At 50.3% G+C, this 20739-nt stretch overlaps 1 protein-coding gene across 1 annotated transcript in view; it reads left to right on the top strand.

Annotated features, from left to right (window-relative positions):
• LOC118715108 (transforming growth factor beta-3 proprotein) overlaps positions 1-20287 on the top strand; it is a 40662-nt gene extending 20375 nt beyond the window's left edge. Inside the window, exons 4-7 of the mRNA XM_036430828.2 lie at positions 13292-13399; positions 15519-15690; positions 18031-18184; positions 19123-20287. Coding sequence (XP_036286721.1) covers positions 13292-13399; positions 15519-15690; positions 18031-18184; positions 19123-19281 — 593 coding nt within the window. The 3' untranslated portion in view covers positions 19282-20287. The remainder of the gene's footprint in view (positions 1-13291; positions 13400-15518; positions 15691-18030; positions 18185-19122) is intronic.
• The last annotated feature ends 452 nt before the right edge of the window (positions 20288-20739 follow it).

The raw sequence follows: 20739 nt of genomic DNA on the forward strand, positions 1-20739 counted from the left end.
CAGCTGCAGAACTCAATGAGCAGCTTGCATTGAGAATGATTTCCATCCTTCTGGAGACATCAAAAAGATAATTTCGCAATAGAATCTATGGGTCCCCCACCCTCCAGCCCCACCGCTGCCAATTCTGAGCTTAGTTCTTCAGTGGAACCTTCCGTTCCCTCTCGGCAGATGCTGCCCGCCCCCTGCACAGACCTTGCCTTCTGTAGAGCTCAGGAACCTCTTCCGAGTCTGTGGCCCCAAACAAGGCAACAAATGGAGCAGTTGGGGGTGTGGACTACTGAGGAAACTGAGTCACGTATCTATCTGCTGTTCCATTCATTTACCAAACATTGGACAGCCTACGATGTGCCTGGTTCCCAGGCTGCCTTCTGGGTTCCAGACCTGGCTGGGGCTTTCTCCAGGGTTGGGGTCCCCTGAGCTATTGCTCTACCCCACCTGCATTTCGTCCACATGCAGAGCCAGGCCTCCCCAGCAGTGGGGCAGGGAGCACGCCCAGCATCCGGGCCCTGGAAGGGTGGACATTGGGAACACAGGACCATTTTGCATCTCAGTGAGTGTGTGGGCATCCTCCTTGCTGCTCTGTGCTGGCCTTCTTCTCTCTCTCTGTCTCTAACAATCAGGAGTGTAGCTCTGGCATCAGGCTGCCTGGGTTTGAATCTGGTTGAGTACCTTGGACAAGGCATTACATTTCCCTAGGCCTCCATGTCCTCTGTGTAACGAGGATAACAACAGTTCCCACTTTGTAGGATTATTATAAAGATTCAAAAGCAGCATGGAAGTCTCAGAGCATGCTCTCAGGAAGTCCAGGGATGCTGGTGATTATTGCCATCACTCTGAGCTTCCTGCCAAGACAGACCGGTCGGTCCAGCCAAGCCATCATCTCACACCTGCACCCTAACCCTGACTCTCCCCAGCACATCTGTCTGAACCTTGACTTTCCAACTCACAGAATCATAGAACTTGTCCACTCCATGTCTCTCCCAGCCTACCTTAACGCTTTGGGATAGCATGAAGTCTTATGTAGCCCAGTTCAGCTGCTCCAGCGCCTTCCTTCAGTGGCCTTAAACCAACAAGAGTCCACTCCTTACATCTCCCATATCCGACCACTATTGCTTCTGGATCAATAAAGAGTCTCTAATTGTTGTATCCACCAGAACTAACATGATACCAAAACCAACCTGGTTTTCCTACCCAAAACTACTGGGTTCAGTTAAATTTTTTTCACTTATTTTTCTTCCACTTTACTTTTTGTACTCATCTCCTTGCTTCCCCAATTTTAGTTACCAAAACACCTGATCCCAGAACTCCTTAGGAGAAAGGGCCAGAGCTAGCCCTCTTACTCCAGAATATCAGTCATCAAACCCAGCACCTCACACTTCCTGGGGCTTGTTCTCGCCGGCTCATGCCATCTGGACGGTTGGCCATGGCCCTCTGCAGCTCTTCTGGCCTGATTTCACAACTGTCTCCACCAGCTGTTTGCTTCCTCCCAGTGAGCCATCCCACTTCAGACTTCCCAGTGAAGCAGAACGAGGATTCCCAAAGAAGCCTCCGAGGAACCTTTATCTGCCCGTGCCCTTGCTCCTTAAGGAAAATATAGCCAACTGTAATGTTCATTTTATCTCCTCTGGGATTTACCTCTTTATGGCAACAATACCAGCCCTGGTAGAAATGCTGGCAGCTTCTACTCAGACTGATTCTGCCTTTTTGACACTGATCTTGCTCGGTCATGCTCCTGACTTAAGCTCAAACTCTACCACCTTCCTCCCATCTTGTGGCCCTTTGTGTTTGGGGCCTTTGGAATCCCTGCCTCTCAGTCCCAGAGTTCTTCAAGTTTCCCCTTTCCCATGTCTCTCCCAGCCCCTCTGCCTCTTCCCTTCATCCTTGGCTCGAGTACCTCTTCTCTCAATAAGCACCTTTTTTTATCTTCTGTCCTGCTCCTTAAAAAAAAAAAAAAAAAAAAAATTAATGTTTTGATTTCAGAGAGAAAGGAAGAGGGAGAGACAGAAACATCATCGATGAAAGAGAATCATTGATCAGCTGCCTCCTGCATGCCTCCTAATGGAGATTGAGCCTACAACCCTTGTGTCCTGACCGGGAATCGAACCATGACCTCCTGGTTCATAGGACGACACTCAACCACTGAGTCACACTGGCTAGGTGCTCCTTATTTTTTATTTTTTTTTTGCTTCCACGCAGGAGTGTGGCAGCATGAGTGGGAAGGTCTGCACTGGCTTTGGCATCACTTTCTGTCTCCTGTGCCCCTCAGGACATCCCTCTTCTGTCTGTGGCAGCAGAGACCCTGGCCCTCCGGTGCATGGTTGTTATGCCCAGACTTTGTGATCCCCAAGGACCAACCAGGGAGCCGAGACCGATGCAATAAGCAAAAGAGCCTGTCCCACTCACACCGACAGCATGGCGGAAGAGAGAGCGAATTTTGCCAAGCCCTGGGGTTTTACTCCGGTGGTGATGTCACTGCTTTGGCTGACCCTGATTGGTTGGGTGAGGGCCAGGTGCCAGCTACACAAAATGGAGGATAACTCAGCCCTGCCCCACAGTGAAGTCAGGAGTTTATCCTCACCCCACCCTGCCCTCTCATCCCCCCCTTGTCTTATGTGCATGAGTCAAATCATTGACACAGCCTACTTCCTTTCAGCATAAACAACAAATATAGTTACCAAGACCCTTAGTACCACAATTCCCATCAGTATTGTCCTCACTGAAGTCCAGTTCCCCTCCTGCAGGCATCAGTTCTCCTCCTGGCCTGCGTGGAGCCCAGGCTGGGGATCTCACAGGTGAGGCCACTAGATGCCAGGATCCAGGCCATGCAGGAGCTGGGAGTCATGTAGTCAGGTCTGGGTGCCGTTTCAACAGCCATGGGCGTGCTCAGGATAACAGTGTAGCGTCTTTTTGAGTCCTTGGGCAGTGAATTTCTTTATCCACACTGAGTTCCCGGGTTACAGGGTCTGTGGTGGGCACTTTTAGTGCATCTGGAACAAGCAAACTGCAGAGCCTGTAAGGACTTGAGCAAGGGAATGGTTACCATACATGATCTCCTCCAAAAAAGGGGAAACTTGTTCCAGTAAGGGGTACACCTGGCCCATAAGAGGGTGAAGGACAGGGGTTGGTCCAATTTTCACTGATTCTAGGACACATTTAGTTAAACCCCTTTCCCAGAGTTTCACTTTACCTGTCCTAAGGCTAGAGCTATACTCTGAGATAACTTGGCTACAAAGGTGGGGCTGTTATCTGATACTGGCAGTCCGAATCTAGGTATAATCTCCTGGAGTAATCTCTTGATTACTATAGAGGCAGTTTCTATCCTAGTGGGGTATACTTCAACCTAATCTAAATTGTGTACAAAAACTAGACCTTATTGATGGTGGCTTAATCTCTAAAATCCACCTACCAATGCTCTCCTGGGGAAGTTCCCTGGGACCCAAATTCCCAGGGGGACCCCCTTACTTTGCTTAGCATTTACCTGTGCACATATAGTACTTCTAGCAACTCTGCCTCACAGAAGTTCAGAAGTCTTGGTGACAATTAAGTGGGTAACCTGGTGTCACTGGGCAACTCTGACCTAGAGCCTCTGGGACCAACAGTCTTGCATATGGAGGGTCCACCAATCATCTGGTCCTTAGGTGGCTTGCTTCTGTTCAGCCAATTCCTTCCAGTTGCAGTTGGTAACCCTCTTTTCTCTGTGGATGGCACAGTGTCTCCATCAAAGGGCCTGGATTAAGGCCGAAAGTTCAGGAACTGTGCCCAAATGGTGTGGTCCAGGGTGACTACCACCACCTCTGCATATCAGGTCCCATCCTGAATGTAACTGCTCCCATCCGTGAACAGTGCCTTGTCATCTGTTACCTCTGTGCAGTCATGAATGGGTTCCTCCATCATCATCTGGAAGCAGGCTGGCAGGGTTGATGTCCAGAGTCTTATGAATCTGGAGACAAGGCTGGTCCAGGAGAAAAGCTTGGCCCATAGTCTGCTTATCTGCCTTCTTCACCAGCAATGTTGTGGTGGCCACTGCCTGGAAGCAGCTGGCCACCCTGCTGCCACAGGGTCCAGTCTCTTAGACAGATAGGCAACAGGTCTCTTCCAGGGACCTAGAGTCTGAGTGAGAACCCCTTTGGCAATTCCCCTTACCTCACCCACGTAGAGGTGGAAGCCGGGCTTCGTGACATCTGGCAAGGCTAGGGTAGGTGTTGAGACGAGAGCCTTCTTTAGCTCCTCAAAGGCCCATTGTCCAGTTCAGCAGTTGCATTCCTTCAGTACATGTTCCTTCTGAGGTCCACAGTCCTTCTTCAATGTTCAAGCAGGCTTCCTGCTTTCTACAATAAACATACTAATTCCTTCCTATTAGTTGCTGGCCTTTTATAATTTCAAATTAACTTCTAAACTTTCTTTCTATATCCTTCAAAAATACATAACCATGCCTCAAATTTTAAAGAAAAGGCAAGAGAGGAGGGAGCAGGTCCAGTACCCTGTTCCCAGGACTTCAGCCGCTTGAAATTTAAAATGCCACATTTTTCCTACAGATACAGATTTATCTGCATTTCTAAGCTCCCCCATACTCTCCCCCTCAGAACATCAGTGAAAGTTGTCTAAGCCGTCGCGGTGGGGGTTAAATCATACAAATAATTATTTTCACATTGTTTTAGCACAATTCTAAATAAATTATAAACCTTTGTGATGAAGTCCACTTAAATCTATAAAGTAGACACACATGACTGAAACTAAAAATAACTCCCTAAAGTTTACAAAATACAAGATGCGGGTACAAGCCCAAATTCAAGCTTACAATGTGATTACAAATGACAACAATGGCATATAAAGCAAAACAAAACAGATCAAATATAAAAGTTTACATGTTACATTAAAACATCACTTCAGAAAAACTGACTTCTGTAATGCCCAAGTGTCATAAACCCCAAAGACTACCAGGGAGCCGAATCCGATGCAATTGCAGAAAGCCTGTATTTATTTTGGACTAGTCCAAGCTTGGTCCCACCTACACCAGCAATGGCATGGCAGGAGAGAGAAAGAATTTAACATATCAATGGGTTTTATAGGGGGGGTGGTGCCACTACCTTGTCTGACCTGATTAGTTGGGTTAGGGCTAGGGTCCAGTTACCAGGAGCTGGCCCTGCCCCGCCCTGCCCTCTCACCTGGCCCTGCCCTCTCAATCCCCCCTTGTCTTGAGACTTAATGGGCCCAGTCATAGGACCGTTTGCACTTCTGAAGGGTGCATAAAGTTCCTCTTTCCCGGTGCCCTGATCTGACATTTTTATCTGACAGTGTATGGGGTGTGGGTACTCCTGCAGCCAGAGCAGCCACAAACAGAATTTCCAGTATCAGGCAGGTTGAGTATGCTGTAACTTGAGCTTGAGGGGGTTGTCTCGGTCTCGGTCGATGCTCCATCGGTTGGCGAAGTCTTCCCGGATCGCAGAGGAGTCAGCTGGCGGAACATGGGTGTGGTGGACCCAGGTCGCAATGCTGTCAGCACCACAATGTATGGTCCTTTCCAACGTGGTTCAAGTGTCTCCCGGCGGTGTCTTTTGACAGACCCAGTCTCCCGGCCGGTACTGGTGGGGCGTGGGGATCCAGCCAGCCTCATAGATGGCCTGTAGGCGTGGCCAAATGTCCGCATGCACCCTCTGGAGCCTTCTTAAAGAAAAAGATATTTCTTGGTTTTCAAATTCAGTTAGAAATTCTGCCTTAAGATTGGGAATGATAGGCGGGGGCCTACCAAACATAATTTCATAGGGAGTGAAGCCTAGTGTATAGGCTGAATTCCTCACCCGGTAAAGAGCATGGGGAAGGAGAGCCACCCAATAGGTCCCCGCCAGTCTCCATGGTTAGTTTAGAAAGGGTCTCTTTTAATGTTCTATTCATTCTTTCTACCTGTCCTGAACTCTGGGACCTATTCGCACAATGTAATTTCCAATTTGCCCCTATAGCCTTGGCTACTGCCTGTGTTACCTGTGAGATGAAAGCTGGGCCGTTGTCTGATCTTATCATAGCTGGGAAACCGTACCTGGGTAGAATGTCCTCCAGTAGCTTCTTAGCGACCATCTTGGCTGTTTCATGCTTAGTTGGGTATGCTTCTACCCATCCAGAAAAGGTGTCTACAAAAACTAGAAGATATTTATAGCCATACTTTCCCGGCCTTACCTCAGTGAAGTCAATCTCCCAGTGCACGCCGGGCTTTGTTCCTCTGAGCCGGGTTCCTTTTCCGCTTGACCCGGCCCTTGCATTTGTAAGCTGGCAAGTTTTACAGACTGATACAATTTGATCTATTCTGGCATCCAGTTGGTGAATTTTGATCTTAGCATGCCCGACAAAATCCTTTAGTTTCCGGGACTCTAGGTGAGTCGATTGGTGTATGTGTTTCAACATCGGGATCCCAAGCTGGTCTGGTAGCAGGAGCTTCCCATCTGGAGAATACCACCAGCTTCTAACTTCCTTGTTCGTGGGGTGGCTTTTGATTCGCTGTAATTCTTCCTGGGAGTATCAGGGCAGATCTGGCAGAACTGGGTTCCCTGGGTCTGGCAATTGCAGGGCCAGTGCAGGGACTGCAGTGAGGGCTACTTCTTTGGCCACCTGATCAGCCTTCTTGTTGCCCCTGGCTACAGGATTGTTGGCTTTCTGGTGTCCTGGGCAGTGGATGATGACTAACTTGGCTGGGAGCCATAAGGCAGCTAGCAAGTCCAGTATTTCTTGTTTATTTTTTATAATCTTTCCTTCTGCAGTCAACAGCCCTCTCTCCTGATAGATTGCCCCATGGATGTGAACTGTGGCAAACGCGTATCGGCTATCTGTAAAGACATTGAGTCGTTTCCCGGCCCCTAGTGTCAATGCCTTTGTCAGAGCGATGAGTTCTGCCCGCTGGGCTGACGTTCCAGATGGCAGAGCCTCTGCCCATAAGGTGTCAGTCTCGGTTCCTACTGCCGCACCCACGTACCTATGCCTGTTTCTCATGAAGCTTCTCCTATCGGTGAACCATGTGGCCTCTGCATCTGAGAGGGGCTGGTCCGTCAGGTCCTTCCGGAGTCCATGCACCTGTTCCAAAATCCCGGCACAGTCATGTAGCAGGGCGTCTAGGTCGGGATCAGGCAGGAGAGTTGTGGGGTTGAAGGCTGCACTGGGGCAGAACTGCACTCTGGGAGGGTTTAGGAGGAGGCTCTGGTAGTGAGTCATGCGTGCATTACTCATCCATCTATCAGGTGGCTGTTTTAGAACTCCCTCAACCACGTGGGGGGTTATAATCCAGATTTCTTGCCCTAGAGTTAGCTTGTCTGCATCATTCACTAAGAGTGCTGTTGCCGCAATAATCCTCAAGCACGGTGGCCAGCCGGCAGCCACTGGGTCTAGTTTCTTAGACAATAAGCTACTGGACGGCTCCAGGGGCCCAAGGTTTGAGTTAAAACCCCCTTTGCTACCCCTTTGCGCTCATCTACAAAGAGGTGAAAGGGCTTTGTAATGTCTGGCAGTCCCAGAGCCGGGGCGTGTAGGAGGGCCTTTTTCAACTGATAAAAGGCAGCCTCCTCTTACTCTGTCCATTCAAATGCCTTTCCCTCTCTGGCCTGGCAATCTCAGCAAAACCCAGAATCCAGAGACGGCAGTAGCCGGCCGACCCTAAGAATTTTCTCACTTCTCTTTGAGAGGTGGGTATGGGGATCTTTAGGACAGTTTCTTTTCTGGCATCTGACAACTGCTGCTGTGCGCCCTCCAAGATGTACCCCAGATAATTCACCCTCTCTCTGCATATCTGTGCCTTCTTCGAGGATGCCTGATACCTCAAGGTCCCCAGGGTGACCAGCAGATCCTGGGTTCCTTGTTCACAGTCCTGGGCTGTGTTGGCAGCAATCAGGATGCCATCTACATACTGTAGGAGGGTGAGGCCAGGGTGCTCCCTTCTGTACTCACTCAGGTCTTCGTGTAGTGCCTCATTAAAGATGGTGGGCGAATTCTTGAACCCCTGAGGCAGTCGTGTCCAGGTGAGTTGTCCGCTGTAGCCCTCCTCGGAATCATGCCACTCAAAGGCAAACAAGGGTTGGCTTCTGGGTGCTAGCGGCACACTGAAGAAGGCATCCTTTAAATCTAATACAGTATACCAGATTCTGGTGGGCACCAGGGAGCTCAAGAGAGTGTATGGATTGGGGACAGTTGGGTGTATGTCCATGACTTTTTTATTTACTTCCCGGAGATCTTGCACTGGTCGATAGTCATTTGTGTGAGGCTTCTTGACCGGCAGTAGGGGGGTGTTCCAGGCAGATTGGCAGGGAACCAGCACCCTTAGACTCCGCAGTCTCTGGATGTGTAGCTGAATTCCCACCCGGGCCTCCTGAGACATGGGGTACTGTTTGATCCTTACTGGACCTTCTCCTGGCTTTAGCTCCACTAGGACTGGGGTCCTGTGAGCAGCTAGTCCTACCCCTCCTGTCTCTGCCCAGGCTGTGGGGAATTCTTGTAGCCATCTGTCCATGTTATACCCCCTTGGGAGCACCTCCTGGTGGAGGCGGTACTCATCCTCTAGCCTCAGAGTCAGAATGTGGATGGGGTGGCCCTCGCCACCAGTGACCTGAGGCCCCCCTTGTCTGAAAGTTATCTGAGCTCCAATCTTGGTCAGTAAATCCCGTCCTAACAGTGGGTAGGGGCATTCCGGTATTACCATGAAGGAGTGGGTTACCCGGCCCATCTCTAAATCCACTGTTCTTCCGGTAGTCCATGATACTGGTTCATACCAGTTGCCCCTTGCACCCAGGACTTTTTGCTAGCTAGTTTTTCTTGAGGAGTGCAGAGGTCCGAATGCTGCGCTCCGGTGTCAACAAGGAAGTCCACAGGGGTCCCCTCCACTCTAAGAGTTACCCTGGGCTTGGGGAGGGGGTCCAAACCCTGACTCCCCCAATCACTTAGTTCATCAAGCCCCAAGACCTTTACTCGGTCTGTCTTGCTCCCCTTTCTACTCTCTTAGGACATTCTTGAGCCTAATGCCCTATCTTCTTGCAGTATGCACATTGGTCCTTCTGCAGTTTCCACCTCCCTTCCCCGGAGGTCTCCTTACCCCTCTTTCGATCATTTGCAAGCTGTCAGAGGCGGAGGTCCCGTTTCTCAGGGGAGTCCGTAGTGGCGGCCCACAGGATCCTAGCCAGGTCTCGGGTCTGCCTGCGAGCCTGTTTATCTTCAGGGGGCTCCCGGTTATTGTACACCTTTTCAGCCACCACCAACAAGTCCTGCAGACTCTTCTCTCCCAGTCTATCTATTCTTTGCAATTTTCTCCTAATATCTGCAGCAGACTGGTTTACAAAGGCTACAATAACAGCTGCCTTACTCTCAGGAGCCTCTGGATCCATGGGGGTATAGGTGCGGAATGCCTCCATGATCCGCTCTAAAAGGCTGCTGGAGATTCATCTTTCTCCTGCTGTACGCTCCCTACCTTAGCCAGATTAGTCGGCTTTCTGGCAGCCGCCCGGAGACCCCCCATTAGAGCCTGGCGGTAGACCCGGAGCCTCTCCTTACCTTCTGCTGTGCTGACATCCCATTCAGGCCTAGTCAGAGGGAAAGAGATATCTATCTGAGCCTGGTTGGTGGTAGGATTCCCATCCACGCCTGGAACCAGCTTCTGGGCCTCATTAAGGATCCTCTCCCTCTCCTCGGTGGTGAACAGGACCTGCAAGAGCTGCTGGCAGTCATCCCAGGTTGGCTGATGGGTAAAAATGATAGAATCCAACAGATTAATAAGTCCCGCTGGCTTCTCAGAAAACTCAGGATTTTGAGCATTCCAATTATAGAGGCCGCTAGTGGCTAAAGGCCAGTAGTGATGGGGCTGATCGCCCCTCTCGTCTGGGGGACCAGTGGCTCACAGGGTTAAAATCTTAACAGTGGAGTTGGTGATGAAGGCGAATGGTTCCCTCTGGGCTCTTTGTCTGGTATACGGCAGGCTTCTTGCTCTCCTCGTGACGTCTGCTTCCTTTAATGGAGGAGGGTCAGGTCCCTCCTCTGGCACCCTGGGGAACTGATATGGGGGAGGAAAAATTAATTCTTATTTAGTTCCCCTCTGCAAGACAGAGTAGGGGGAAGCTGATGGCAGGGTGATTTTCTCCTCTGTCCTCTCCATTCCCTGTAAGGCAAAAATAGGTTCTGGCTCTGAGGGGCACAGAGCCATGAAGGGCTTAAGCCAAAAGGATGGGTTCTCCACAAGGTCCTGCCACATGATAATGTATGGGAGCTGATCGTGGTAACCCGGCTTGGGTTGAGAGACGACACTCCAAACCCGGCGAATGGTATGGAGATCGAATGTTCCCTCTGGTGGCCATCTGACATTGAAAGCTGGCCACTCACTTGAACAACTCTGTCATTCGTTCTTCCAGACCTCCATACTAAAATTGTTAGCTCTTTCCTCTACTTACTGAAAATGATTAATCACAATGCTCAAAGGAGTAATCTGAGTCTGTCCCATAACATCCATACAGTGAGTCCATAAAATAACACATAAAATCACAAAAGCCACCAGGAGAAGAACTCCCCACATCAACATTTTCAGTATTATAACAAATCAATACATTCAGATTTAAGTTTTTATAGCAAATTTACAAACAAGAGCAAACTGAAACCCTTCCCTTACTTATACAAACATACAAACATACAAACAAACAAAGAACACAGGAACAGATGGGGGGTGCCCCCAAGAACAGCCTTCCAACTCTGTGGAAGCGGCGCCTAAAACTAAACGACAGCCTCACACCGACTACCTCGTCCTGAGAGGGAATTCTATGTCCCTCCAAAAGGAGGATCAAAACGTCTTTTGATCTCTCCAGCCCGTGGTCTTCAATAGCGTGTCCACTAGACCTTTCGGGCACTTCCCACAGGAATCCCTTCACACACTTCTACCGTGGCCAGACAGGCTCTCCAGATTCAGTGTCCCTCAGCCTTGGAGATTCCGGACAAGGCCCCATATGTAATGCCCAAGTGTCATAAACCCCAAAGACTACCAGGGAGCCAAATCCGATGCAATTGCAGAAAGCCTGTATTTAATTTGGACTAGTCGGAGCTCTGTCCCACCTACACCGGCAATGGTATGGCAGGAGAGAGAAAGAATTTAACATATCAATGGGTTTTATAGGGGGGGGGTGCCACTACCTTGTCTGACCTGATTGGTTGGGTTAGGGTAAGGGTCCAGTTACTGGGAGCTGGCCCTGCCCCGCCCTGTCCTTTCACCCCACCCTGCCCTCTCACTTCAAAAAATACTGCATCACTGACTTAAAATAATTTTTTAAAGTGTAAGCATCATATAGATTTCTCATCCCACAAATAAGAACAAAACAATCCTTGAGATCTTTGATCATTACTGCTTATTTTTAACACATGTAATATAGTTCAGCCTGCCATCAATTCTATGAGGCAAATTTAAATTTTCCTTTCCTATGTCTCTTCCTTCTCTTACATCCTGCTTACTTAGGGAGAAGTTTCAGCAACAGATCTGGCCATTCCCTGTAGATCACTCGGGGAGGAATTGGACAATGGGAAAGATGGCTGTAGCCATTCAAATGCAAATGAACACATTCTTTAGCTGAAGACTTCCAGCATTACTATCTAGTTCCTGTCTCAGGGCGGGAAATTTCAAATGCTGCTTATCTAGTTCCTGTCTCAGGGCGGGAAATTTCAAATGCTGCTTACAATGACTTGGGAAACCAGTTTTAATTTATCTCCCAGTTAATCTCCACCATTTTTAAAGCTCATTCTGTACACAGAAAAGAGTTTAAGTACAGCCCAAAACTATGCGCACTCGTTTTGAACTGGCCTTTTCGCTTTACATGAGCACAGAAATTTCGAGATGCATAAAAACTTTCTTGAGAAGTGGCTTCGCCACATGTCTCCCCTCCTCCACCTCCTGCCTGCTTTGGGGGGAGAGAGTAGCAAATTTTCAAAGAACACAGAAACAGACAGAGGGCTCCTGAGAACAGTCTTCCAACTCCGTGGAAGCCAAACCAAACAATGGCCTCACGCCGACCAGTGGCCCTCCGACACTGAAAGCTGGCCACCTACTTGAACGAGTCTGCCATTGACAATTCTGGACCTCCACCACACAGAAAATCACAACAACCAACAAGAGGGCACCCAACATCAACATTTCAACTTGAAACCAGACTTGGGAGAAGTCCACTTCTCTCTCGCCCTTATAAGAGCACAGAAATTTGCCCATGAGGCCTCTTCTCCTGGACCTGATGCCGCCACGCTGGCCCAGGCCCCCAAGCGAGCTGCTGCCACCGCCGCCCCAGCCACGCTGCTCGGGTGGCCCCGAGGAGGAAGCGAGGGTCGCCCCAGTGGTTTCCGGGCTCCGCCTCCCCTTCTCCAGGCAGCCAGCAAAATTAACCCATGTGCCTGCGCGCCCCCCCCCCCCCCCCCCCGCCCGAGCGAGGCCACTGCTGCCCAGCCGCTCTCTGACACACAGACCGAGCCCCACAGAAGGCCCCCCTACAACCCAACGCTGCCAGGGGGCCCTGTGCCGCCACGCCGGCCACACTTCACCGGCTCCATCCTCAGGAGCCACACCTCCCGCTGACACCAAACTCAGACCTGGGAGAGTCTCCAGTCACTTTCCCGCATGTGAGGCACCGGCTTATGCCACTCACCTCGTCCTGGGAGAGGTTCCCATCCCTCTCCCCATCTGAGGGTCCCTCTGGGAGAGGATTCCACCTCTCTCCTGTCTGAGGGGCCCTCCCAGGAGGTCAGAATGTCTTCTGAATCCTCTGGCCCGTGGTCTTAATGGCGCGTCTTCCAGACGTATTCGGGCACAAATGACACGAGGGGTTCCCATGTCCCTCCAGAGTGCTCACACAAGGACACAGACAAACACACACTTATCGCAGCCAGTCAGGCTCTTCGGATCAGGGTCCCTCATGGTTCTGGGGATCCTGGACGAATTCCCCCATATGTTACGCCCAGACTTCGTGATCCCCAAGGACCACCAGGGAGCCGGGTCTGATGCAATAAACAAAAGAGCCTCTTCCATGCTAGCATGGGTTCTGTCCCACTCACACCGACAGCATGGCGGAAGAGAGTGCAAATTTCGCCAAGCCCTGGGGTTTTACTCCGGTGGTGATGTCACTGTTTTGGCTGACCTCAATTGGTTGGGTGAGGGCCAGGTGCCAGCTACACAAAATGGAGGATAACTCCACCCTGCCCCACAGTAGAGTCAGAAGTTTATCCTCGCCCCACCCTGCCCTCTCACGTATATACGTATCGATCACACAAAGTGCTTTTCTCACCCACTCCATGTCTTGTTTTGCAGAGTCCAACTTAGGTCTGGAAATCAGCATTCACTGCCCGTGTCACACCTTTCAGCCCAATGGAGACATCCTGGAAAACATCCATGAGGTGATGGAAATCAAGTTCAAAGGTAACAGAGTGCACAGGACAGGAGACCCTTCCCAGACCCCGGGCAGAGGGACCAAGCTCCCTTGCAGAGATGGCCACTTTCCTGTACTCAAGTCATTATGCTTTGCCCCCAAAGCAATGGGTGTGACTATTAGTTTCTAGATGTAGAGCACACATTAGCATTTTGGAAGACACTGTTCGGCTGGTCAGAGCAGTGAGATCGTGTGGATGAGTGGTACCATCACTCTGCGGTCAGTAAAATGGACCTCTTTCCCAGGGTTGCTATGCAAATAACAAAAGAGCCTCTTCATGCGAGGTGCCTCACATGTGAGGACCTCTTTCCTAGGGTTGCTATGCAAATTAAATGAGATAACAAGTGTATAACCCAGTGTCAGGAATGCTCAACAAATAATAGCTGTCTTCCCCTTCCCTAAAAGCAATGGACATTGGTGGCTGTAAATTGAGGGGTCCTGACTACTGAGCCTGCGGGTGTTACAGAGCCCACCGGATCCTTGCCTCGGCGGCACCTGGGTTTGAATGATGGCTTCAGGGCTCTGGGTGTTTGTGATGAGATGGTGAAAAAGTTGAGAGTCATTTCAGGTTTTCCAGTGTGTTTCTAAGGCGCTCAACCTAGACCAGTGGTCGGCAAACTCATTAGTCAACAAAGCCAAATATCAACAGTACAATGATTGAAATTGCTTTTGAGAGCCAAATTTTTTAAACTTGAACTCCTTCTAACGCCACTTCTTCAAAATAGAATCACCCAGGCCGTGGTATTTTGTGGAAAAGCCACACTCAAGGGGCCAAAGAGCCACATGTGGCTCGCGATCTGCAGTTTGCCAACCAAGGACCTAGACCAGCTTTGGGTTTTCCTTCCATGTCTATTTTGGGTAACTGAGGCACACCTGAAGCCAGGTGGTTTATCAAGGTCAAAGCAACCATGCCATAGCCTGAGGTCCGAGGCTTATCTGAGAAATGGTACAGGCCTGTTGGCTCCCTGCCCTGGGCAGTCCCCTTACCCGTCAGGGCCTCTATTTCAGAACCTTTTTATTTTTTAAGCCAAGCATTTGACAAGCTAATTACAGAACCTCAGAGTTCAGATCTTTGGAGTCTGTACCGCCAGGCCAGGTCAGAACAAGATCCTTCCACCATAGTTGTGTTCATAAAGATCGTCAGGGAAGGAAATTGAAAACCCAGGCCTCTCGTTCATCTCACAGCCCAGGTCCAAGTCCCTCCAGTTACATGTAAATTAACTTCCTGGATCCTGTCTTGTGTGGAGATGTACCATCGCTGGCAGCTGTCTGTCACAACATAGATGTCCTTTCAGCTGAGATTCTTTCTAATCCAGTCTTCAGTCTTTTCCTTTTCAGGTGAAATAGCAGGTTTTCTTCCCAGAGTTTGCTTGCTAAGCTGATTATTGTGCACTCCATTAGCGCCTCTGAGTTTTATAGTGAAACCATTTGAATGGGAACGATTATTCAGTCTCATTCCTCTGGCTTCTCTTCAAGATGTCTTACAATTGTGACACCTTAAGTTACAGCAGGTACTTCCGAGTATCTTGACCAATTCAGATCATAAGAGGGAACTCACACCTGCAAGAATCCAAGTCCCAGAATCTAAACTAACAGCCCAAAGAAATGTTAGGTAGCTACTCAGTGACAGTAGTTCACGAATCCAGGAACATCTCAGGAAAGGCTCGCTGCGTCCTAAAAAAAAATCTTTATTGTTGAAAGTATTACCTAGCTCACCCTCAGTGTTCCACCCCCTTCCCCCACTTGGCCTCTTCCAGCCCGCTCCCATCCCCCCATCCACCTCTGCCTCTCACCACCCCATTGTCTGTGTTCATGGGTTATGCATATAAGTTCATTGGTTGACCTCTTCCCACCCACCCTCCCCTGACTTCCCTCAAGGCTCCATAGTCTGTTCAGATGTACACACACACACAGGAGGCATGAGAGGTCTGACCAGGGCTGTCTTGTGGGTTCCTCTGATACCGGTTCCCCCATTGAGTCTTTTCCTTCCTCACAGACCACACTGCCCTCCTCCTGGGCAGGGATGGGATGGGATGGGATGGGGTGAGAAGGTGGCCTCCACTCTGCCTTCCTTAGACAGGAGAGTGTCACCTTCTTTCCCTCCTGTAGGCGTGGACAGTGAGGACGATCATGGCCGGGGAGACCTGGGACGCCTCAGGAAGCAGAAGGACCAGCACAACCCGCATCTCATCCTCATGATGATCCCCCCACACCGGCTGGACAACTCTGGCCAGGGCGGCCAGAGGAAGAAGCGGGCCCTGGACACCAATTACTGCTTTAGGTGAGCCTGGGCCGCTCAGGATCCATGAACTCCTGAGGTCGCCTGGACTGGTACCGACTGTGGGGTAGGCCCCACTCAACCGAGGGTCCCTGAGGCTGTTCACAAACGTCTTCAGGAAAGATTTACAAACCTTTCTGTCTCTCTGGGAGCCCCCCAGTTTCCTGCAGCCCAGCTCTGTGAGGCCAGGATGAAGTGCCAGGCGAGTGTGGGCTGAGCCTCTTCATGGTTCTCATGTTTTTTTTTGGTTTTTTTTTTTAAATGTTTTTATTGCTCTCAGAGAAGAAGGGAGAAGAAGCGAGAGACTGAAACATCAATGATGAGAGAGAATTATTGATTGGCTGCCTCTTGCAGGCCCCACATTGGGGATCGAACCCGCAACCGGGGCATGTGCCCTGGCTGGGAATCAAACTGTGACCTCCTGGTTCAGAGGTCAATGCTCAGCCACTGAACTACACTGGCCAGGCAATAGTTCTCCTGTTTCAGAGTACGTGCGTGTGGGGTGTGTTTGCCTGTGGGTGATGCTTGCAGGAATCCCCATGAGAGAAGTGCTCAGTTCCCTGTGAAGCATCCAAGGATGCTACGGGAAGAGGGGAAACAGGGCAGTCTCCATTTGTGCCAGGCAATCTGAGCTCGAGAAATTCATGAACTAATTCAGAGGCTGTTCAGTAGCCTCAGTGAAGAGGTTTAAAAACAAACAGCCTCTTGTTTTATTTAGGAGTCATTTAGCTTCTTCTTGTTTATAACGAAGGTCTGCTGAAGCATGCACAGCGGTTAGTAAAAGGTAGAAATGACCACATTCACGAGAAGGTCCGAAGGGTACGTGCTTTAAGAATTTGGAGCTCATCTGCGGATGCAGGGGAGGCTTCAGAGGGAGTGGAATCCCAGCCTTGGAGGACCAGTGAGTGTGGGTGGGGCCATGGGAGGAGGAGGCACTTCCAGTAAAGGAAGGGGCATGAGTGGGTCAGTCTGGCTGGAGGGGAGGGTGCCTGGATAGAGCGGGGGGGGGGGGGGGGTGCGGGGGGGGGGGATGACTTGGGAAGTTTTTAGCTCTAAAACCATGTCTTGTTAGGAGCAGTCGAATGAATGAGGGATGCTGAGTTTGGGGAACAGAAGGGGTAAGAGAGGCATGTGGTTGCCTCCAACTGTCTGAAGGCTGGTGTGTAGATTAGTTCTGTGTGGGGCGTAATCAGTTAGGAATGGATGCTCTTGGCTGCAGGGATTTCTTGTTCATAAGAGGCTGGCAGCAGCAGGCTCAGGGTTGACTTGGCTGCTTAATTATGCCACCGGGGACACAGGCTTTCCCTCTCTCTTCAGTCTGCCACGCTTAACATGGTGCCTTGCTTTTCATTCTCTTGCTCATGGTCACAGTGTCTGCTGGAGCTCCAGGTAGCTTGTCTGTGCTGAAGATGAGAAAAGGGAAGAGGCAGAGATAGTGTTCCTCTTCTATCTGCGACTTTTATATGGAATCAAATATTTTTTTTTTTCTTTTTTGCCAGAATTGGCCCTCATCCCCTGCATGCATCTCCATATGTCTGGTCATTGCTGTTACATGACCACCCCCATCTGCAAGGGAGGCCAGGAAAACAAGTATCTGGTGTTCTAGACTCTGTCATGGGAAGCAGCAAGAGAAGGGGGTTAGGAATGAAAAGATAATAAAGAATGTCTGCCACCCTCAGAACCCACAAGAAGCCAGGTTTTGGCCTTGGAAGCAGCAAGTCCTAGGTCTCAGCAGATACTGAAGTAAGACTAGCTCCCACCTGCCAAGGGTACTGCCCAATGGGCTTCTGCAGGCAGCAGAACTGATATGTCCTGATGATCACATTGGGGGGTGAGGGGTAGGAATCGTGAGTCTGATCATAGAATGACATGGCTCATTTTGATTCGATGGCCTTGAGATGTAATCTAAGCAGACTTCTCCCACAGTACATATGCTGTGTGAGCTTAAAGGTCATTTCTGGCTGGGTGCACAGTAGGAAGGTAATCAAATCAACCTCCACTGAGCTGAGTTGGCTGATAACATTCAGTGCTTGGTTTTCTGTGGAGCGATTTATGTCTCTGCTTTGATTCATAAAGTAAAAAGGAGCAGGGCCCCCTCTGCCTTTTTGCTCTTATTCATCATCTACATCTGCTGGGTATGTCCCTGGGACCAGGGTCTTTAACAGAAAACTCTGTTATAGTCTATAAGGCTCCTTGCACTTGAACCTGAGGTTCCATCGATTAGATCCCGTCTTAGGATGACCAGGAAGGACTCCAAGTGCAAAGATGAGGGCCACTTGTGAAGTTGTTCATGACAGTGGCCTGCTTTTAGGTCGGGTTTCTGTAATGTATTTTGTGTTGCAGCAATGTGGAAGAGAACTGCTGTGTGCGCCCCCTCTACATTGACTTCCGCCAGGATCTGGGCTGGAAATGGATCCACGAACCTAAGGGCTACTATGCCAACTTCTGCTCGGGCCCTTGCCCGTACCTCCACAGCGCAGACACAACCCACAGCAAGGTATGTATGGAGGAGGCTCAGGCCCCAGGGAGCGCCAGGGCTGAGTGGACCAGGCACCTGTTTGAAATTGATGCATGAAGGACTGAATGCCAAGTGAGGGAACGATGAGCTGGAGCCAGTCAAATCCCTTCCCTGAAGGTTTTGATCTTGGCACTGTGGCCAAACTCTACTTGGGCTCATTCTACCTTTCATAATTACTTACATAGTTTTGGCCTGGCTTTTCATCTTCTCTGTCTAAAGCGTTTCTATTGTTCTGGAATGAATTTGCTCCATGCCACCCTGTATGTCAGAGATGTGTGCGCCTGGCTGGCAGGTGATGGGGGCAGAATGGCTTCCGCCACCACCTGAAGAACTCTGGTAATTCCAGCCTCCTGACTGTAGAAAAGTTACTTAGGAAGATGAGGTAAAGCATGCAGAAGCAGCTAACTGAAGCAACAGGAAGAAAAGGGGAGAGGGGGAGGGGAGTCCAGGACCCTGAAACCAGCTTATCTTTCCCTGGTGGGTGGGGTGAGGGGAATAAAACCAGGGCAGAAATTCACAAGGCACTTTCCTTACAGCTCATTATCACTACATCTAGTCTGGCAATTACCACACTCTAGCAATTACCAAATGGCAAGGTTTTGTGAAGTCCATTTCTCACCAAAGTGGCCAATTAGAACTGGGAAGACCAATATAGGAGTGTTTTCTTCACACAGAGAGAGGATTCCATGACCAATGTCAAGTCCCCCATAGCTGTTAATGTGTCAAACTGTTAACGAGCAGGTGCAGATGCTCTCCATTCCTGCTCCGTGGATGAACGGGACTGGTCACTCACGCCAACTGGACGCATGTCCGTGGTGTTGACCACGTGCTCGGTCTCTGGAGCAGCCCCAGATGGTGTGGAGGGTCTCAGGCCTGAGGCCTTGCTTTCCAGCTTCTAAGCGATGTCTCCTCCCCAGGTGCTGGGTGTGTACAACACCTTGAACCCCGAAGCCTCTGCATCGCCTTGCTGTGTGCCCCAGGACTTGGAGCCCCTGACCATCCTGTACTATGTCGGGAGGAACCCCAAGGTGGAGCATCTCTCTAACATGGTAGTGAAGTCCTGTAAGTGCAGCTGAGGCCCCGCCCGCAGCCCGGGGAGCAGAGAGAGAACTGCCACAGCCGGCCTGCCTGCTCCTCGGGAAACACAAAAGCAACAGACCTCACCTGGAAGCCTAGAGCCCACAAGCTGCTGCGTCGGGCAAATGGCCGAGACGGAGGCTCCCTTCTGGAGCGTTCCTTTCTTGTTGGCTCTGAGAATCACTGTGGCAAAGAAAGTGTGGGTCTGGTTAGGGGAAGGCCGAACTCTTCAGAACACACAGATGTTTCTGGGATGTGGACAGGTGGTGGGACGGTGGAAGAGGGATGGCGAGCAGATAGTGGTGTGGCAATGGGGTTGGGGAGACGGGGAGGAGAAGAGGCAGAGTGTGGCCGGGACAGGGCCAGGCTGGAAGACATGTCTGACCGAGGTCAGATTTGCTCATTGCTGCCCCACGTCGGCTCTAGGGAATCTGGATCACGTTATGCATGGCAAGCATTTCACTTCCGACAGGTTACCAAAACATGGTCCCCAGTGTTGTCTCTCATACGACCTGGGATGAAGGATGAAATCTGTTAGTTTTGCAAACCGTCCTCTGGACACCCATCAGCATCAAGGGGCATTGCAGGGAAAGCGGCCCGGTAATGCAGATCCCGGCCATCAGCTCCACGGGGCCCTAGGGGGACATTGAACTCAGAAGCAGAAGGTGCAAAGCGACCCTGCTCCTGTCTGCCCTCTGGGTCCCTCCTCTCGCCTTCTTCTCTGGTGGCATTTCCCCTGGGACATTTGGCTAGACACCTTCCAGGTCAGGGTACACATCCGAGATGGGGGTGTGTGCAGCCCTGGGGGCATTATGGGCTTCCCCCTGCCCTGGGCCGTGTTCACCTGGTGTTCCTGGAAGCAGGTGCTATGTGTGGGGCACGCGGGGAGGTCACTCGTGTGCCACGCAATGACTCGGCCCAGACGCGTAGACTGAGGTATAAAGACAAATACAAATATTAATCTCGAAATCTTTGTATAAATAAAAATTTTTTGGGAACCTTGGATCGTTTCCTCTTCTGGAATATTGTTTTTAGGACAGTAAAAGCCTTATTCTAAGGTGTAAGTCTGATTCGATAGATGTCCTTAGTTACCATTTTCTTAATTTCCTGTCCATGCCTGCTAATCAGAGGTACGGGGAATCCGGGGTAGAGAATCACAAATGTTGATCAAATACATTGCTTAGCGCTGTGGTCGGCAAACTGTGGCTCTCGAGTCACATGCAGCTCTTTGGCCCCTTGAGTGTGGCTCTTCCACAAAATACCCCAGCCGGGGCAAGTCCAGTTTGAAGAAGTGGTGTTAGAAGAAGTTTAAGTTTAAAAGATGGATGGGAGAGAGATACATCGATTGGTTGCCTCTTGCATGTGCCCCAACTGGAGATCGAACCCCCGACCTTCCAGTGCACAGGGTGATGCTCCAACCAACTGAGCCACACCAGCCAGGGCTGTTTTTTAATTTC

The sequence above is a fragment of the Pipistrellus kuhlii genome, unplaced genomic scaffold (assembly GCF_014108245.1).
Source record: "Pipistrellus kuhlii isolate mPipKuh1 unplaced genomic scaffold, mPipKuh1.p scaffold_m20_p_1, whole genome shotgun sequence".
NCBI lineage: Eukaryota > Metazoa > Chordata > Mammalia > Chiroptera > Vespertilionidae > Pipistrellus > Pipistrellus kuhlii.